Raw genomic sequence first — 18,176 nt, 5'->3', positions numbered from 1 at the left:
TTATTTAACTTATTTAGTGGTTCAGTGCTTTTGTACCAAATCCTGTGATAGTACAAAGCAGCCTCCACCCTGTGGATATGTTTTTACTGTACTAACTCATTTCATAAACTGTATTACAGTATCTATCCTGTGGCTTTTAGCTGAACCATGGGCCTTTTTCCTATTTCATATTGACAGTTATAGAAAAAGCACAGATGTGAAATCAGAATAGATTGCTCCAGGTCTTATCTAGTTAGACATGTGGTGTAAAAGTGAAAACACAATCACAAACAGGTTTACAGGTCGACAAAACGTCTTTATTATCCAGCAGTACAGTTACGCTGGAGAGACCTCGCTTTAAACCCACTTGGTTCAGTTTCTGCAGATTAACAAGTTCGGAAGAGCCACTGGGAAAAGGCAATTGAATGCTTTACAAATCTGATTTTACAAATGAGCACCGCTGAGTATTCACAGAATCTCTGCTTAGAACCTGTTAGAACAGCAGACACTGTTACCGGATGAGGAACACATCGACTTTTATACTAAATCACGATAGCCTTGAAAAAATAATATACTGTTTAAATAAAGAGAATTAACAATACATGCTAATTAATTATACATGGTTATTGTTTAATTGCTCATAGCTTAAAGCCTTTGCTTAATTACAAAGCCTGGCATTACACATCATAGTTAAGTTTGACAGTTTCATCTTTGAAAATTTAATTTTTGCTTGCGAGATTAATAGAAGTTGTCTTACAGCCCTGGCTGCTATTGTTTTTTACGACGGGCATCCCAGCTGAGATGATATCCTATTGCGTGCCTCAAAGAGAAGGAATTTGAATATGCATGATGCCGTTCTCCTAATAAAGCACAGCACCAGTCCCTTAAGAAATGAATAATTTATGCTGAGATGAATTATGCATTTAATTGACCAGGAGTTGTCTGGCCTAAACCAATTAGGAGCCATTGTTGGTGCAATCTCTAGTTACCTCTGTGGTAAACAATTTAGACAGCCCTGTCTAATAGTGGACTGGCACATAATCTATGGTGAAAATGGCCTGCAACTGTGAGATATGCCTGCAGTGCATGAAAATGAGGTGGAAGAAACGTCCTGCTTTACAGTTTGTATCTGATGCTTCAACTTTTGATCACCCTGGAATTGCCAAACTTTTCCTGTAGCAGCAATGCTAATAAATAGACCTTATGCTTGCTTTGAAATACAATAAATCTAAATTAATTTACACTTTCTTCTCTTTCTACTATATAGATTTATATAGACTGACTGATTAATACTTAACTAAGAGTTGATTGGCTCCTACCAGTTGCCATGGAAACCCAAAAAGTCAATTAGAGTTAGCTAACGTTACACACCCAATGAGGAGCTTAACGCTGGCTAACAACAGATAAGACAGATCGGTTTCTACACCTCGCGTGTGGAAGAATTGGTTCACGTATCAGCAGCTGTCTCCAGTTACGTCTCCGCAGGCTCCTTCGACACACCATCCACTGACACACTTACTTTTGACACGGTTACCGTCAGACGCCAGCTGGGTTAAGGTCACTGACGCTAAGCTAGGCTAAGCTAAAGACAAGCTAGGCTAGGCTAAAGCGCGCGCGCTAAGCATGCCAGGCACGCCCGGGAGAAGTGATTTGCCCCCGACAAAAACCATCACCGTCTACCGGAACGGGGACGCCTTCTATCCCGGAAGAAAAGTGGTGGTGAACCCGCGGCAGGTGTCGACCTTTGACAACTTCCTGACCTCCCTGACCAGAGGCATCGAAGCTCCGTTTGGCGCCGTGAGGAGGCTGTACTCTCCCACGCACGGCCACAAAGTTCAGCATCTGGACGAGCTGAAGCACGGGAACGTGTACGTTGCCGCGGGAAACGAGCAGTTCAAGAGCCTGGAGTAGGTATCGCTCCCACTTAAACCAATTTTATTAATTTTAGAATTGTTTCAATTTCAGCTGTAAAATTTGTTTCCTATTGGCGCGTGTTTAATAATGTAAGCGGATTATCTGTACACAGCATCACAGCGCATCGGCACTTGAGCCTGTGTTCGAGTCATTCTCATGATTTCTTTATGTCCTGCAGCTACAGTGAGATCACAGTGAGAAGGCCACTGCAAAAGAGAATTGAACTGGTAAAACCTTTCATCTTTGAGTGTTAAAACTTGATAACGAAAAAATCTGTTTGACTTTTGGTGCTATGGAATGATGAGTGTCCATTTCATAGGGTATTTGTAGAGTTAGGACTTGAATAATGATGTTTAATCTTTTAAAAAATTTCAGATCCGACCTGTTGTTCACAGCAAATTAGTCGTTTCTGCTCGCTGGAGGAGAATTTCAGATGAGTCTTGTACAATAAAGTGAGCACTGATGTGAATGGGAAAAACATATGTTTGGTCTGTGTAGCGAGATCAATGCTTTTTCCACCAGTTGTCATTTTGTGTGCGTGTTGTTGTGCTTCACAGCGTTTTTACCAATGGAGACGTCGCGGCGCCTCCGGCTCGCATACGCATCCCAAAGTACACGTTGAGGAGTTGGGAAAACGTCCTAGCCATGGTGACAGAGAAAGTGCGCCTTCGTACAGGTGCTGTGTACAGGTAACGCATGACATCATAGGTAACGCATGACATCATGTGCCAGCAACAGGCGGGACGTCAGTCAGCGCTAATAACGGTTCTCGTTAAGGTAAAGGTGAAGTAAACGAGATTACTTGCTTTCTGGTCTGTTGAAATGCAGCAACATGAACTGTAACAGTACATTACACTTTTTTAATTAATTAGTTACTCTGTTGTGATGAGCTCACTGGAATTGATCCAAGCGGCTTGTAAGACAAAGACTGCTTTAATGGATTTTTAGAAAATTAAATATTAAATACGCTACCATTAACTTTAACTACACAAACGGCATTTGAGGTAATTATGTCGTGTTTTTATCTCATCCCCTGATATTTAGATGCACCGTAGAAGCAATCGTAGAGCCTTCTTCCACTTTGTGGCGTTTATTTATGTTCCCAGGCTTTACACCTTGGATGGGCGTCCACTCTGTGGTCCCACTGAACTGGAAAACAACTCGTACTACATTGCAGTCGGTGCAGAAAAGTTTAAATCCCTCCCATACGACCAGTGTATTCCTAGAGATGCAATCAGGGACAACGACACGATACATAGGTTTGAAACATGTTTCTGCAGCCAGCAAAATATTTTTATATCATATTTTGAATATTTAAACACTACAAAAGTATGTGTTTAAATGATTATTTCCATGTTTGCCATTGCAGCCAAGATGTTCTCCCTGCTATTAGAAAGGCGAAACATGCAAAGGAGGCTGTGAGTACTAGGTTTTTTTTTCTAAATCCCTCCTGGTTTATTGTGGCGACACCTTGATCGTATCGGTTGAGAAGTGTATCTGTGCACACGCAGCATTTCAATTAACGTTTTCCACATGTGAGACTTATTGTGGGGGTGCAATTCGTTATGAAACAGCTCTATCATCAATCACTGTCTGCAGGAGGCATTGAGTTACCGTTGCTCTCCACTTTGATGGGTAATCCCCACAGAGACAGGCTGGCCTACTTGATCAAGTGCAGTGAGCCTTGTAGACATATCATATGCACCACGGGTACAACAAAAAAATCTGCTATTCAAACCAGAACCAGGACAATTTGTATTGTGATTAAGTAGACACTGAAATGCCTTGAATCCATATGAAATTTGCTCTGCTGTGGGCCACCAAATCACAGAGTGAGGCTGCGAACATGCCCACTCAGCAGGTTGAGGTGGAGATGGGGGCCCCTTATGAGACACGTGTCTGACACCTGATTTCTCTAAACATGAAAGATGACAAACGCTGTGGCAGCTGCCAATTTCTTTTTCAGATGGAGAAAAATGCCCCAGGCTGTATTGTAAGTCTTACTTTTCTGCAGAGGACATTGTGCATTGTGTGAATTGAAATCATTTAAAAGCATAACAGCTTTTAAATGCTCCAAATCATTAAAATATATCAACAATAGACTGTAGGTAAACTCTACATTACTGAAGTTGAGTTTTAACACTTTGAATGATCTAAATTGATGATGCAACCCTTTGCCATTTCACATAGCACCATCAGGTGGAGCCAGAGACAGAGCTATGGCTCTGTTTTCCATCGACCAATTCACACACTACACTATGATTCTGCTGCAGTTTGCTTCCCTTGTCTCTTTGCTGAGCTTACATACATTTACAAGCAGGATATGACCAGTTACTGTAGCAGGGTCCCTTCATAGGGGAAAGATGCTTGTGGCAGAATCAACCCACTACACAATGTCTCGATCTGTGGACTGTTTAGCCTGCTGATTACACGTACATTTATTGGGTCATGTCCATCATTAATTTCAGTTTGACCTCACAAAACAACAGCAGGCTGATTTGAAATGCCTATAAAAGGGTCTTTTACACATGTCCACCGGCTGTATAAAATGTCACCTTGCTTTGCTAACCCATGGCAGCCGTGTCTGTCCTGTCGGCACAAGCCACAGAGCGTTTGGACTGCGGTGAATGGGACATCTGGTGTGGAGCAGCCAGTGACATCTAAACTGAGTGCTCTGCAGAGCAGAACACTGAAAGTCCTCAGCACACCGCGCTCCCACTGGAAGCGTGCACATGTGCTGAGCAAGGTGCTCACGAATGTGATGAGACAGAAAGTTTTAAGAGGAACCGAGGAGGAACGCAAGAATAATCATGTGCATCAGTGCAAAGCAGTCACATGAATTCACACAGAGCACTCCCAGACAGGCTGACTCAACCCTGACAGTGAGCGGTGACTTGCTGCTGCTCCCCGTTTCTCTGCTTTCCGTTGATGATCTCATTGGTTCGAGGAAGTGGCAGTGCCCTGTGGAAAACTATACCCTCCCACTGCAGCCGGCGTGTCTGCCCACCGAGGACCTGGCCCTGGGAGCGGCTCCTGCTGATACTACAGCCGCTGTAGCTGGAGGCTGCAGGCCCATGTGGCTGGGACCCCTTTATTTCCCTTGGCTATCATATCTCAGTGTCCTCCTGTTGACTCCTGTTCTGTGCCATTTGAGAGGGCCACAGATTAGTTGATGCCCAGCCCCCCTGAGTCCCACACTAACTCTAGCGCTCTCTATCTCTCCTTCTCTCTCTCTCTGCTTCTCCCTCTCTGTGGCCTCCTGATACACACAGTTGTCCGCTCCCACAGGACACGGAGCTGTAGATTTGTAATGCAGAGCGAGAGGCTGGATGACCTCAGCTTTTCCACTGGTGTCGCCGTCTCCCGGCTCCGCGGCACCCCTCGTCTTCCGCCGCCTCCTCCCCAAGCGAGACAGTCGTTATTCAAATTTGTCGGGATAAATAAGATCTATTTACGTCCCACCACGAGGCTGGCAACACGGAAACCAAGCTGCTCAATTTTTGATAGCCCAGATGTAATTCGAGTTTGAACTTTAGCGCGGAGTTGTTTCATTTCACTCACAGATGAATCGAGGTTCCAGCTCACCGCTGCGACATTGCCACTCTCTTGTCTTTGATCTTGTGCAGTTTGTGGACACTACAGTGCTAGAATGTGAACTCCGTTTCAACTTTCCCTCGATGAATATACGAGGCGGACTTCACTCTCCTTTTGTTGTCTTATTTTCCTCCCTCGGCCCACCAACGGCTGCAGAAATTCAGACGAACATCAGCAGGCTTTGCCTCTGTATTAAAGAAAGCAAACAAGTGGAGAAACAGCGCTGCGATTCCCCGGACGCCATGTTAGTGGGCTTGCAAACACCACTGCCAGAGAGAAGCCTGAGATCACTACCCTAACCCACGAGCCAACGCAGGAATCCAGACAGGCAGCAGCAGTAAAGAGCACTGGAGCTGTAAAGGAACTGCTCTCTCTCACCGCACGTCTGTGTCTCTCATTCTCTGTGAGGGAGACATACCTCTCCTCACTACCTAGAGAGAGGATGAGGCGCCTGTGAGGAGAAAATTGCCTTTTGTGGAAGCATTAATTCAGATGTGTACCCTGCTGTCTGAACATCGCTCTTAACTCCCCCACAGCTCCCTCTCACTCTTTTTTTTTTTTCTCCCACCATGCAACTACTGTTCGTCCTAAGCCTCTATCCCCCCCCCCAACCTCTCCATCAATAACCTTCTGCACTCCGCTGCTGGGGAATAAGTTATTTCCTACGACTCTCTCCCTTTCCTTTTAAGCTTGTTTGGGTTTTCATTGTTTGATCTGGCTTGATAAATAAGACAAATGCAGTCAGAAATTCACGACTGCCCCATTTCATCAATAAATGATTAGTTTTCCTTGCTCCCATGTGATTGATAGGTTGTGCACTGGATGTATTGGGACCAGATGAATTCAATGGGGTGGGAGTCATGGGGGAGCCACAAAGCATATCAGTGCTTGAAAAATTGAGGTCAATGGAAAATGTATAAAAAAAAGGTTGAGCAGAGAAGTTTCGCCCCAGCATGTTTTGTCTTCTGTCTTTTTCCTATTTACAAAACAAGAGCAAAAAGTCGATGATGAATCACAGAAAAACCTGAGGAAATATGCCTTAATCGGCGCTCCCGTTCTCTCTCCTTTTGTTGTCTCCCTGTGTAGTTTGCTTACACAGGCTTTAGAGAGGACCTTGAGCACACAGCCAGGGGCCAGACCAAGAAGTACTCATCCAAAGCAGAAAGAGCCCCACAAAAGAGGCAGGTGTCCAGAAACCCGGCCGTGTTTACAACAGGGGGTAAGTGGAGCAATTATTCTGTATGTGTGTTTTGCGACCATATGTTTAAAGAGTATAGTTACATGTAAGGCTATACATTTAGCCTCACGGGTTTGCATAGGACAGAATATGAGGCTAGTGCATGAGAAAATCTGAAACTCAGCAGGCGGAGGAGCTTTCTTTTGATTCTTAACCTGTTCTTCAAAGTCTAAACAGACCACAACTCCCTGCAATCTGAAAGAAATATGGCTCTGTTCTGTGAATATTAAACAGACTTCAAACACCGTCAAGGGGGGCTTTAAATCATAGATGAATTCAATTATGCCATTTTGTTGAATATAAATCCAAAAAGAGTTGGTGCATTTTCCCTGTAGGGGGAAAACAGAATGCTCTAATTTTCCCCTGATGTGGGAATGAAATTGGTAATAAGTTATTCATCACAATTAATTGTGACAAATACTTGTTTAGATTGATAGCTTTGGACATTGTAATAGTTTTACTGCCACTGTGTAAACGTGATGTTTTGCTAATAATTGGGCGTTTAGACCGTAATCGTGTCTGTACTTCTTCTTTTAATTTGTCCAGTCGTATTTCATGGGTGTTTAGTTTGTCATGTGGGCAATAATGAAGCTGTTTTGCTGCAGTAACCACCATTCTGAGTCCAGTCCAGACACTGAAAGCATTTTTATTTCTATACATGGTTTTGTCTTGATTGCCACTGATTTAATATCCTACACCTATTATTTATTGTTCAAATAAACCTCTTGAAGTAGGAGCTGAGTGCTATGTTACATTAGTCCTTATTGCTTCCAGCAGCCAGGAACAAAAAGGGATTTGTCTGAAAGGAGAAAAAACATGTTCCCCACATGCATCAGGAGCAACTGTCAGGATCTAACCCTGAACTGGAAGTTCACGCTGGCTAGTCATATTTGTGGCAGGCCAGCTGTGGCTTTCTGTGGCCCTTTCGTTCGTGGGACCGGTCTAAATAAATAAATGGCTTGACAGCAACATTGATCTCTTGCTGAAGTTGAACAGGACAGGAAAAGGGAGAGGACAGGAGGGCAGGGAGAGATGGAGGGATGGCGACTGAAGGGGAAGATGCGGACTGCCAGCAGATGAGGTAATTGTGATTAATCACTTTTCTCAGAGGGCAGCGTGTTCAATGCACAAAACAAAAGAAGCGAGATGGCGGGAGCGGCGGAGGTGCAGGAGGATCACCAGCTGAAGGTGGACCTGCCAATTGATCAGGTAAATCAGTCCCATACAGTATCGGACCTCAATGGGCATACGATTAGCATACGCTCTCAGACTCACCCAGCCTCTTTATGAAACAGGAAGCAACAATCGATCCCATTTTGAAAACACTGTCATCAACATCCACCACCTGTCCTCTTACACACTACTGTATGCTACAGATTCTACTCATTATAGTGCAAACTTTGGCTCATTAGTATTAAAGGTTTATATTCATTTTACAAGTATTGGATTAGATGGAAAGTGTGTTCTCTTGCAGTTCTCATCCCTTTGTCCTCATTCATCTTTGTGTTTTTTCACTTTCAAACAGAATTCAAAATACGCCTCTATTACAGTGCACTAGCATTGTCTTCTCAGAAAGAAAATCCCATAAATGCCTAACAGAAAAAGTTACATAAATATATAAATATTTTTGCAAAATCAATACAGCAGTCCAGTACAGTGTAAGCCAGCGGGGGATCTTGTTTTTTCCCCTCCCTGCAGGTTGAGGCCAAGATTGTAGAAGAGGAGTATGAGGATAGGAGTTTTACTGCGAGTCCCCGCAAGGCCTCTGTACGTGATTCAGAAGCCTTGCATCCGCAGAGGTCACTCTCTGCAGATTCCAGGAAGCATGTAAGTGTAAGTGTATTATAATTAATAGGCAATTTACTTTATTATTGTAATTTTTTTCCCGTGCTCTTAGATTATGTCTTATGAAATTATCTAACCAGTAATCGTGATAATGACCATTTCTACAGTAATTGCAAAAATGTCACATACTGTAGAGCTGCTTCCAGTAACTACATATACAGTAGTTTCATCCCATTTTGTGTGTAATGTGTGTAACCTGTTTTTTGGTTCTGTGGGGATGTTGTGTAATGTGTGTTTAGCAGCGCAGTCTTTCTTTAGGGCAAGGAGGGTCAAGACAAGGCATGAGGGAAAGCGCTGGTACTGGAGAGAAGAGAATTAAAAAACACTTGAGCCTTGAGGTGGAACTTGATTGTGCCTGAGTTTTAAAGTGTGTCTGTAGCTACAATTACTGTAGTTCTTGTTTTACAGCACCAGGCTGAAGAAGCATAAAAGTGAAAGTTTGCTGTGAGCCCCGTAACAGAATGTGATGTCTGTCCGATTCCTCCGGTAATTGTGCATGTTCGCCGTGATAGAGTTGGACTGAGTCATGTATATTTTGTTTCTGCATGAATTTGTGGTTCCTAGAAATAACACTCATTTCAATGCACTTATTTTGCTCCAGTAATCCTCAAGGGACAGGAAAATGAAGCAGTGTAACTGTGATGGATGCACACAATAGTTGGGTGATATTACTATTCTGGGCAATTTCATTTGGCTTTGAAATGAGAAGATATCGAGTCTTATTTAAGCAATCAATAACCTTGAACATTTTGTTTTAATGAAAACTATAATTTCAAGCAGTGGCAATTACACCATCGGGGAATGTTTTGGTCTTGTGATGATTTTGCTGCCGTATGCACTTTTGCAATAAAGATATTCTTATCTGGATAATTATTGACTTTTGGGGGCCAGTTATGACCCTGGCTAAAGACCTCATCAATAGCTTAATTCATTACTTATTGCTTTTAGTCATACATGAATGTTGCTGATTCAGATTGGCTATGGATTGCTGGTAATGACCATTAGATAATGGAAAATAATAATAATAATCCTTGTACCGAGTCAGCTACTTTTTGCAATAATCCTCTTGCCAAGCAGTTTTTGATTTGTCAGCTAACGATCACTAACATAAAGAGAAGGTAGTTTCGTTGGAAGCGCGCCCGTTGCAAAGATCATGCCAGGACACCTCTTAAGCAGGCTTAATTGCACCACAACTGTCCAGATGCTGAAATCCCGTGAGCCTGAAATGTGGAGAGTTACTGGAAACCAACGTTTCAAAACTTTGTGGCAAATACGTTTGATCTTCATTGACGTTTTATGTACTCTGATTCTATCAGAGCAGACGTGATGCAGCAGGTGAACGTCCCAACTTAAAGTCTGACCATCATTCATGCACATGCTGCTTTTTCCCTTTGAGGCCAAACAGACTGTCGCTGTCTCGTCGGCGATCTCATCATTTAGAGGGCTGTGAATAATAATGAGGGATAACGGCGCCGCTGTGACTCATACTTTGAGCTGGGTTCAGACGGATTTTCCTCCCACCCCTGTGCTCATATACGTAAAAACGCCCGGGTACTCTGTATATGTGCATGTATATATTACTGTATATATTGATGGCAAAATTCAATTACATGATTACATTTTCAGCCAAAGCTTTAAATGATTTATTGCATCGAATTTAAATAGCGAATACATTTCCAGACAGTGCGGCAGTGAAGCAGTTGTGTGATATTGACCTGTGTGGTCCAGGCCAAATAAAGAATAACGAGACTCAGCATCTCTGCCAAGTGGAGATGTCCACTGGGAGTGAAGGCAGGCTATCACAGTGGAAGAGAGCTAAGGATGGTGGGTTGGAGCCTGATGCACATTTATCAAAGCTTTTCATATAATCACTTGACTGACTTTTGTTGGTCTACTTGAAGGTTGGCTTTTCCTTTAGAGTGCACTCTGTTAAGGAGTTGATTGATTTTATGAGGGGGGACAATGTCTATGTTATATGTAGATGTCATACACTGTGAGAAAACGCAGACAAGGGTAGATTTGTACTCACTGGTCTGGTATTGTGTTTACAACTATCATTTGTTTTGATTTAACAATATCGGCTGATTTATCAACCGGCCGGCTAAGCATTTTTTCTTAATTAATATTGTTAGAAATGCCAATAAGACTAGGGATGTTTGATCAATTGTCTTCCTCTTCTTAAGAATTTTGTGATAAAAAATCGAATCATTATTGACTGGCATATTGACCCATTCCGTTCCTTTTCCAATGCAATCCCATTTCATTTGTCTTTGAGCTGTTTTTCCGTGCCTCTATTCCCCAAAGCTTAGGCCAGCCATTTCAAAGGCCTTATTCTCCCATGCAAGGTCAACTATAATCAACTCTAGACAATGTCACCGCCTCGCTTTCCAGAGAGCCGGGCGGACGAAGACGACTCCTTTGGGCTTTTAAGGACCTGCTGCATTATACCATTCAATTACTGTTCATTAGACAGTGTACAGTCATTAATCAGACTGAGATGTTCTGCGAGTCCTCAGCAGGGACAATGAACTGCAGCACAGCATGCAGGCTTCCTGTCTGGGACGCTGTTTAGTGGTACGAAGGGAGATGACACTTCATTCACTGAAGCTTCCAGCAACGACACATCTGAAACTGAACTGCGACTCCACTCCCCGTGCCTGTTTTCAAGTCCTCCACATGTAGCCGTGTCTTTGGATTTTAAAAGACTTAGTCTCGGTCATAGATTTACAGCATATAGGAGGAGTAATGTGAATCTGACATATCACTGAAAGGGGAAAAAGCTGACAGATTTACTGATTAAAACTGCATATGCATCGGATATGACTACATGATGATATGGGGAACTGATTTATGTTTTCCAGGAGGCTGAAGAGAAGGAGGTGTCTTCCAGCTTCTACAGAATGCGGTCACGGATGTCCCGCTTTTTCAAGGGTAGGTTCATCAAAGCATAAAGGCTGGCAGTAGCTCATTGGCGGCGGCGGCGGCAGCCCCTGCGTTCCCCTCCGCAGCACCTAATGCACCCATAAAGAGACCACTAATACACTCGGAATTACCAGCTCTCCTCTTGCACTGCGTGTCACTGGATCCCCAGTCACTCCTCAACATCTGGGGGAGCTTTAAGTCAAGCTTTATGGAGACCATCTGGTTTAGAGTTTCTCCCTCCCATCTCAGATGACTTATTCCACCCTTAAAGGCACCTGCGCATCAAGGTTTGCCACGTTAAGAGACTAGGATCATTCATTTCTCTTTATAATTGGGAACCATGTACAGCACCTATGACCTGCTGAACAGCTGTTATTTGATTAATCTAGAAAAGATGAGTGGTGTCTACATTTGATTATGGAAGGAAGACAACAGTTTTAAAACACAAACCAGAGCTCGACGTTGTCCTCTGTTGGCAGGATGTGCCTTTCAGTAGGTTCAGGCAATTTCAGTCTAATTGCCATCATAACATGGGCTTTGATGGGGAGGCCCATGCAGCAGTTTCCTAGCGTCTTCAGGGTCCCTTGTGGAAATTCCAAAGGTGACTAAATAGAACAGGATGTGAATCCCTGCAGGTGGTCGTCACCAGCTGCCCTTCAATCTGAGGCTGTCCCTGTCAGAAACACCGGGAAAATCAATGCACGCCGCGCTAACAGCAGGCTCCATGCTCCACATGTGCCGTCCACGCTGTATGTAAGCGTACGTGTTCACCTCCATGTGCATGCACACGCGGGGCAAGTTAACAGGCGCTAGTTCACATCAAATGCTCCTATGCAGTACAAGTGTGCGTGATGTTTACGTTTGTACATTTATTGTATTTCAATTATCCTTGTGTGATAGTACTAGAGGTCCAGATACCGCCTCACGCTCTCTAGCGCTGCTGTGAATTCCCTGCAGAATATCAGTGGACACCGCGGGGGGCCTTGGAAATAGATCACAGCGCATTATTGCCAGCCGACTCCATACCCACAAACTCATTTTTCTGTCCCTTTCCCATTATATTGTTGTTGCTGTTTATGAATGGGTCTGCATCGGTCATGCCTGATACTCCCTGGGTGTTATATGGATCTGCAGATGACACAGATACGGAGCATGACCGGGCCCTCACCGCCCCAGTGTGATGTGAAACGAAACGCAAGTGATCCCCGACAGCCTGAAACCCGCCCGCCACCTGCTTTGCATTAAAATGTCAATGTTCTGACCTGTTTTTATCTTTAAATGGCATTCTCAGCTCAGTTAAAGCAGGGGAAGAGCACTTCCTTCACACGCCTCGTCGGGGGTCTTCCACGTTCGGGACGCTGCCGCGCTCAGTTCGGTTCAGAATCTCCTTCAAAAGTTATTGGCACACGTGGACAATGGCCCGGTAATTTACGAGGACTGTTAGGTCCTCCGACAGACGTTGTAAAGCATCTTGACTGATTGTGTAGCTATGAGATGTGTGCAGCCGTGGTGCATGGGCGCCTGTATGCGCGCGGCGCGCTGAGAGTTGCATGGCTCGCGCTGCCACAGATAAATTACTCCTCGCAGTCAAATTAAGTTGTTGTAAATCACGCCACGGACCTGGGACTAGTCTTGAGTGACGACCTTTACGCCTATTTGACTTTAACTCTTACTTATGTTAATCACATCTGTATTATAGCGACAGTAAAACTGTGTCATATCTTTAAAGGTCATTGTTTTGCAGTGCAGCGTATGACACAGACCGAAACCAGGCCCATGTTTTGTTGAGATGAGTTTCTGTTCTGATGTTTGTATATAAATGATTATCTTTTTACCCTGACTCTGTTCTGACGTTGCTTGTGTGTACATAAAATATAAAGAGGCATGATATGAATTCATCCTCTCATAGACATATAATAGTACCCAGCATACACATGTTTCTACTGTAACATCCTCCCATCCTCACAGAGTGTTTGTTAACGTAGAAAGCAGATGCTATCCTTGGGGATCTCCTCACAGAGAAAATGGAAGCCCTTGTTAACCACAGTGGAGTTCAAGGATGTGCGCCACTCTTCTCATTCATCATATACATGTCATGTGAGGCGATCAAAAGGCAGCAGCCCGCAGAAGGTGGTTTACACGGTGAGGAATAATAAGTTCCCGAAGACGGCTTGTTGAAAATCAGCCATTGTGATGGGAGAAATGTGTCTGTGTGTGATCTGAGCCTCACTTGAGATGACAGGCCCTGTGAAGCACACCACTGGCCGGTTACACATTAGCTCTGATTGCCGGTTTGTTCTGTGCGTCGCCCGTAGCTTTGAACCCCGTCTGGAGATGAAAGCCAACCTTGTCCACATTGTGTCCAGTGCTGCTGCGTATTCCAGGCAGCATCAAGGGGCGCTTTTCAGTTCTTTACCATACTGAGATAAGCATGATGTATTATTTATCATACAGTGTCTCTTCTCCATTTTAATTTTAATGCCTCCTCTATCTGCATCGTGTTGACGCTGCTCAGTCTATGATAAGTTGTGTCCAGTATTTAGACTTATATCGCCGACTCCTGCAGCGAGAGCATTGCCACTCAGTTTCTTTTTTTTCTGCTTCTCCTCTTCTCCATCCTCTAAGACCCGGAGCCAACGAATACAGCGTCTCCTTAGACTGCTGAGGTGCAAGCGTCCTCATTCACCACCTTCTCCGGCAGCCAGATGCTCATGTATATGATGAAACAGTGTTATAAACCAAATAAAAATGTCTTGCCTTTTGACAGCCCCACCGTGAATATATGGCCTCTTATTTCACTGAATATATTGCATAATTATGTATGGTTATGAATATTACATGGAGCCTCACACTGAGCGCATGGTAAGATGCCTAATTGTGGAGTTTAATTATTAAGAAGCAAAGGTCCTGAGCGGGTTTTGTGAGAAGCACTTTTGATAAATTATTTTTTGCAGCTTTCTGATGAATTATTTTGGGGGCTTGTGTCTAATCAGCAGGCATGGTGGACGCTTAAACTGCTCTTGAAAGAGACTTATCTGTCCATGGAGAGGAATTACGATGCCGATTAAATCCAGCGAAATCAACTAATAACTTAATGATATTGGAGTGGATAAAAAAAACGAATCACCGCCTCTCGTAGCGGCGGCTGCGGAGACCACGAGGGCACCGCGACGGGCGAAACGAGGGCCGCTGTCGTTGACCCCAGGGCGCCGCTTTAATATTTCTGTGTAATATGAGGGAGGGAAACAGAAAGCGAGTGCATGATGGCGCGCACTAGAGCGAAGCTTGTATAAACACGTCGTACTGGCGCTTTATACTTCATACGCAGCCCTTTGAGGAAAGGAGTCCAGAGAGGTTCACTAAACAGGGAATAATAAAGCAGATCTCCCTCCGGTCGCCGCTTGTATAACTATAGGGCCATTGCTGCTGACACTACTGTAGTTCTATGCCCACTCAGTTTCTGTCAGGCTTATCTGCATGCTATTTCAAATACTGCCTTTATTGTGTTGTGGCATTAAAAACGAATGCAGTATAAAATAGGAATCACTGACCCAGTTCCGAGCCGTGCGTTGGCTCACCACAAACACTGGATCAAGCGGAGGGTAATAGCCTCCCTATGAGGCACACGTCTGTCTAGCACTTAGGAAACGCAGTCAAGCTGCTTTTCACAAGCCAGCGCAAATATTTAAATAATTGATTGCCATCGATGGGAGACTCTTCTGTGTGTATCCAGTGGCTGTTTGGGATGGAAGTCCCCCGTGGCGTGCAGAAACACGGCCACCTGTCGATAAGGCGGCGGCGGCGGCGCCCCCCACGACCCCACGGCCGAGACGCTTCAGCGAGCGCCGACGCGCTGTCCTCAGAGCCGTGTTACGTCTCCAGCTCTGAGGCGTTTCAGTCTCTGCAACGCCGCCTGGGAAAAACAGGCCCGTTAATTCTGTTCCTCCACTGTGAGATAATTGCAGTGATTGCACATGAATGCATCCTAATGGACACTTTTCAAAATAATAGTACATGAAGTAGACAGTAGTGCATATGATGCTTTCACGAAGCATCATATTGGAAGGTTTCCCTTCTGTGTGGTCTTTGTGAGTGAAATAGAAACAGCTGAAGGTTGTTTTTTACAGAAGGAGATTACTGGAGATTAGTATTGTGCCACCTACTAGATAAGACGGACAAGTGGTGCTATAAAAAGCCCCCTTTGCCACTGACATCATCCCCAGCCATCAGGAGGTCTCTCTCTCCCTCTCTCTCTCTCTCTCTCTCTCGTCCAGCCTGCTAACACAGACTGTCTGAAGCTAATGGCTGGAAGCGCGGCTAAAAGCTCTCAGCGTGATAAGGTAATGTGGAGGTAGGACCATATACTGATTATACAGTGATGAGGAAAAGGTCTAAAAATAAAAACAAACGCCTGATGATATCACTGCCCCCGGACGGCTGACGGCATCCACCTGGCCGCGAGGCGGGGAGCGGACAGTCGCTGCCGTGACCTTCTTCATGTCACAGTAGCACTGTTTATCTATAGATGAAGAAATCATAGCATTGTGTAATTCACTGATGTTATTTCCACATCACCCTCATTGCTTTTTATCTGGAGCACTTTTTCTCTCCAGCATCTCGTTCACTCCCCTCTTCATCACCTTCATGTACACGCCTGTTTCTCTACCTTTTCTTCCCCGGTTCTTCCTCTCTCCCTCTCTCTCTCTCTCTCTCTCTCTCTCTCTCTCTCTCTCTCCCTCGCTCTCTCTCAGAGAGACGTGGCTGTCCTCACTAAGATGGATGTGTGCATTCCCGGGGCAGATGGCCCCGTTGTTGCTCTGTGTGGCTGGCTCACACTTTAACAGCCGCCCTGCTTGTCTGGCCTGATGGGACGTTGCCTGGGGAAATAAAAAAAAAGAAAAAAAAAGAGAGAACGAAGAGAACGTCCACACCGTGCAGCAAATGTCTGCTGTGGAACCAGCCACATGGGTGCTCACACCTTTTTTTGAAAAGGAGTGGATACAGGCATACACACCTAATGTTCAGTCTTTGTGAAACGTACAAAACAAAAAAGACATTTGGTGATAAGATGATTCTCTGCACCTTTATTTATTCGACACAAAGAATTTTGTGTTTCCACCAAAAAATATGAGCACATGTAGCGATTTTTGCTTTTATCACAATCAAATCTATTAACTGTCCTTTATCAAAGCACAGCCTCCTTCTGTGTGCATGAAACATGCAGCATGCTGGTGTTAATGTCCACGTCTACGTGGCCCGGCGTCTGTACTGCACCACTCTGCCCGTCCCGCACTTGTTTTTGCATATACGCGCTGGATTCATTTAATCTTTTATCGTCCCACCTCGTAATTATTGCCGGTCACCGTTTTGCGCAGCTGCAACCTGTGCCTTTGTGATTAACCGATTCCATTTCATCTCTATGATAAACTTTTATAACAGCTATCATTTACTGGCAGCGTGTGATTTCTGCGTGGCGATCTAAGCGGGATAAATCACGGGGTATGTGCATAAATTGTATTGGTAGAATCATATGTGCTGAGGGCCTTTTGTGTGCACGTATGTAAATCCAGCCGGGGATGTTCAGCTGTGCCAAATTGCAGTCTTTGTCTCCCCTCCAACCATACAATTTCTTTCATTTCAATCTCGGCACGCAATCGGAATAATGTCCCTTAGCTGCTCCTATCATATGTAATGAATGTGCTGCCCCAAAGGTGAGAGCCGTAATTGATTAAAAACCATAATGTTTTTCCATGCCTCGGTGTAGTCTGATAAGAGCATCAGTGACATATGAGTGTGTGTGTGTGTGTGTGTGTGTGTGTGTGTGGACATTGCAGGACATCAGAGTCGTAAGTGATGTGGCTGCGTTTCATCCCAGCTAATGAAGAAGCGGCTCCCGGGTCAGCGCGGAGACATGCGCAGCGAGGTCACTTCAAAGGCGGGATAATGACGGATTAAGTCGGAATCACGGCCGCGCTTCGGCCGCCGTCTCGCACCAAGCCCGTCGCTTTGCATTTTATTAACAAATCATCGCAGTAATATCTGGTAAAATGTGCCTCCCGTAATTTCGCTTGTCCGTCTTGCTCTGCATAAATCCTCTGCACACAGATGCCTGGATCACGGTGGTCGGCCTTTTTATAAACCCTTGATGGTGATGAGATATTCTTTCATTAGTGTCCATATATCAGCCCATGTGGTCATTTCTCTCACTCTGAGTCCTTGTTGCTTTGTGTTGTGGCCATAACAGTGAAGCAGCTTTTGCTTCCCTGCAGCAAGTGACCGAGGTCCAAGGCCGGTTTTGTTTGCATTTTAAATTAACTTACGGGCCCAAAGGCCTTAAATCAGTCAAACAGGTAAAAGGCCTTAAAAGGAAGCAGGACAACGTCAGGAGGTTGAACCTTTGACCTCGGGCCTGTTGCAGTTACAGTAGGAAACACTCAGGGAAGCCATTGCTCGGCTTCTCATCTCGTAGAGTACACCTGTCAATGATGCAGCACAGCAGCTAGAACGTGTGATAGAGGTGATTGGCACAACATATACACTGTCCTGAACATTCACTGGGTTAATTCACACCACTGCTGCAAAAAAGCAGATTGTGTTGAAAAATATAAAAGCCAAATCTAAAATATTAATATTTTTATTTTTTGAAAATAAATATAATGTTCTATGGTATTACATTACTGCATGT

The 18,176-nt window shown here is 44.4% G+C and overlaps 1 protein-coding gene across 15 annotated transcripts; it reads left to right on the top strand.

Annotated features, from left to right (window-relative positions):
* The first annotated feature begins 1,602 nt into the window (after window positions 1–1,602).
* On the top strand, window positions 1,603–17,548 carry LOC114848841 (doublecortin domain-containing protein 2). Of its 15 annotated transcripts, none has more exons than XM_055505803.1 (11): window positions 1,603–1,886; window positions 2,072–2,120; window positions 2,269–2,345; window positions 2,451–2,582; window positions 3,000–3,152; window positions 3,263–3,311; window positions 6,574–6,706; window positions 7,833–7,933; window positions 8,423–8,551; window positions 11,431–11,500; window positions 17,326–17,548. In XM_055505803.1, exons 1-11 carry the CDS (start codon window positions 1,603–1,605, stop codon window positions 17,343–17,345), a joined length of 1,197 nt encoding a protein of 398 aa, XP_055361778.1. In that variant the 3' UTR covers window positions 17,346–17,548. The 15 variants fall into 15 exon arrangements, with proteins under 15 accessions (XP_055361778.1, XP_055361777.1, XP_028995493.1 ...); XM_055505802.1 differs by having other exon boundaries at window positions 8,423–8,557; window positions 17,326–17,360; XM_029139660.3 differs by lacking the exon at window positions 17,326–17,548 and adding an exon at window positions 14,117–14,270.
* Window positions 17,549–18,176: the final 628 nt, after the last annotated feature.

Source organism: Betta splendens, chromosome 22 (genome assembly GCF_900634795.4).
Source record: "Betta splendens chromosome 22, fBetSpl5.4, whole genome shotgun sequence".
Taxonomy (NCBI): Eukaryota; Metazoa; Chordata; class Actinopteri; order Anabantiformes; family Osphronemidae; genus Betta; species Betta splendens.
This window is presented reverse-complemented; position numbering and strand designations above follow the sequence as displayed.

Coding starts and splice junctions, on each gene's coding strand:
- LOC114848841 (XM_041069218.2), top strand. CDS start 1,603: ATGCCAGGCACGCCCGGGAGAAGTGATTTGCCCCCGACAAAAACCATC. Junction 3,153..3,262: donor GACAACGACACGATACATAG/GTTTGAAACATG, acceptor TTGCCATTGCAG/CCAAGATGTTCTCCCTGCTA. Junction 8,558..11,430: donor ATTCCAGGAAGCATGTAAGT/GTAAGTGTATTA, acceptor TATGTTTTCCAG/GAGGCTGAAGAGAAGGAGGT.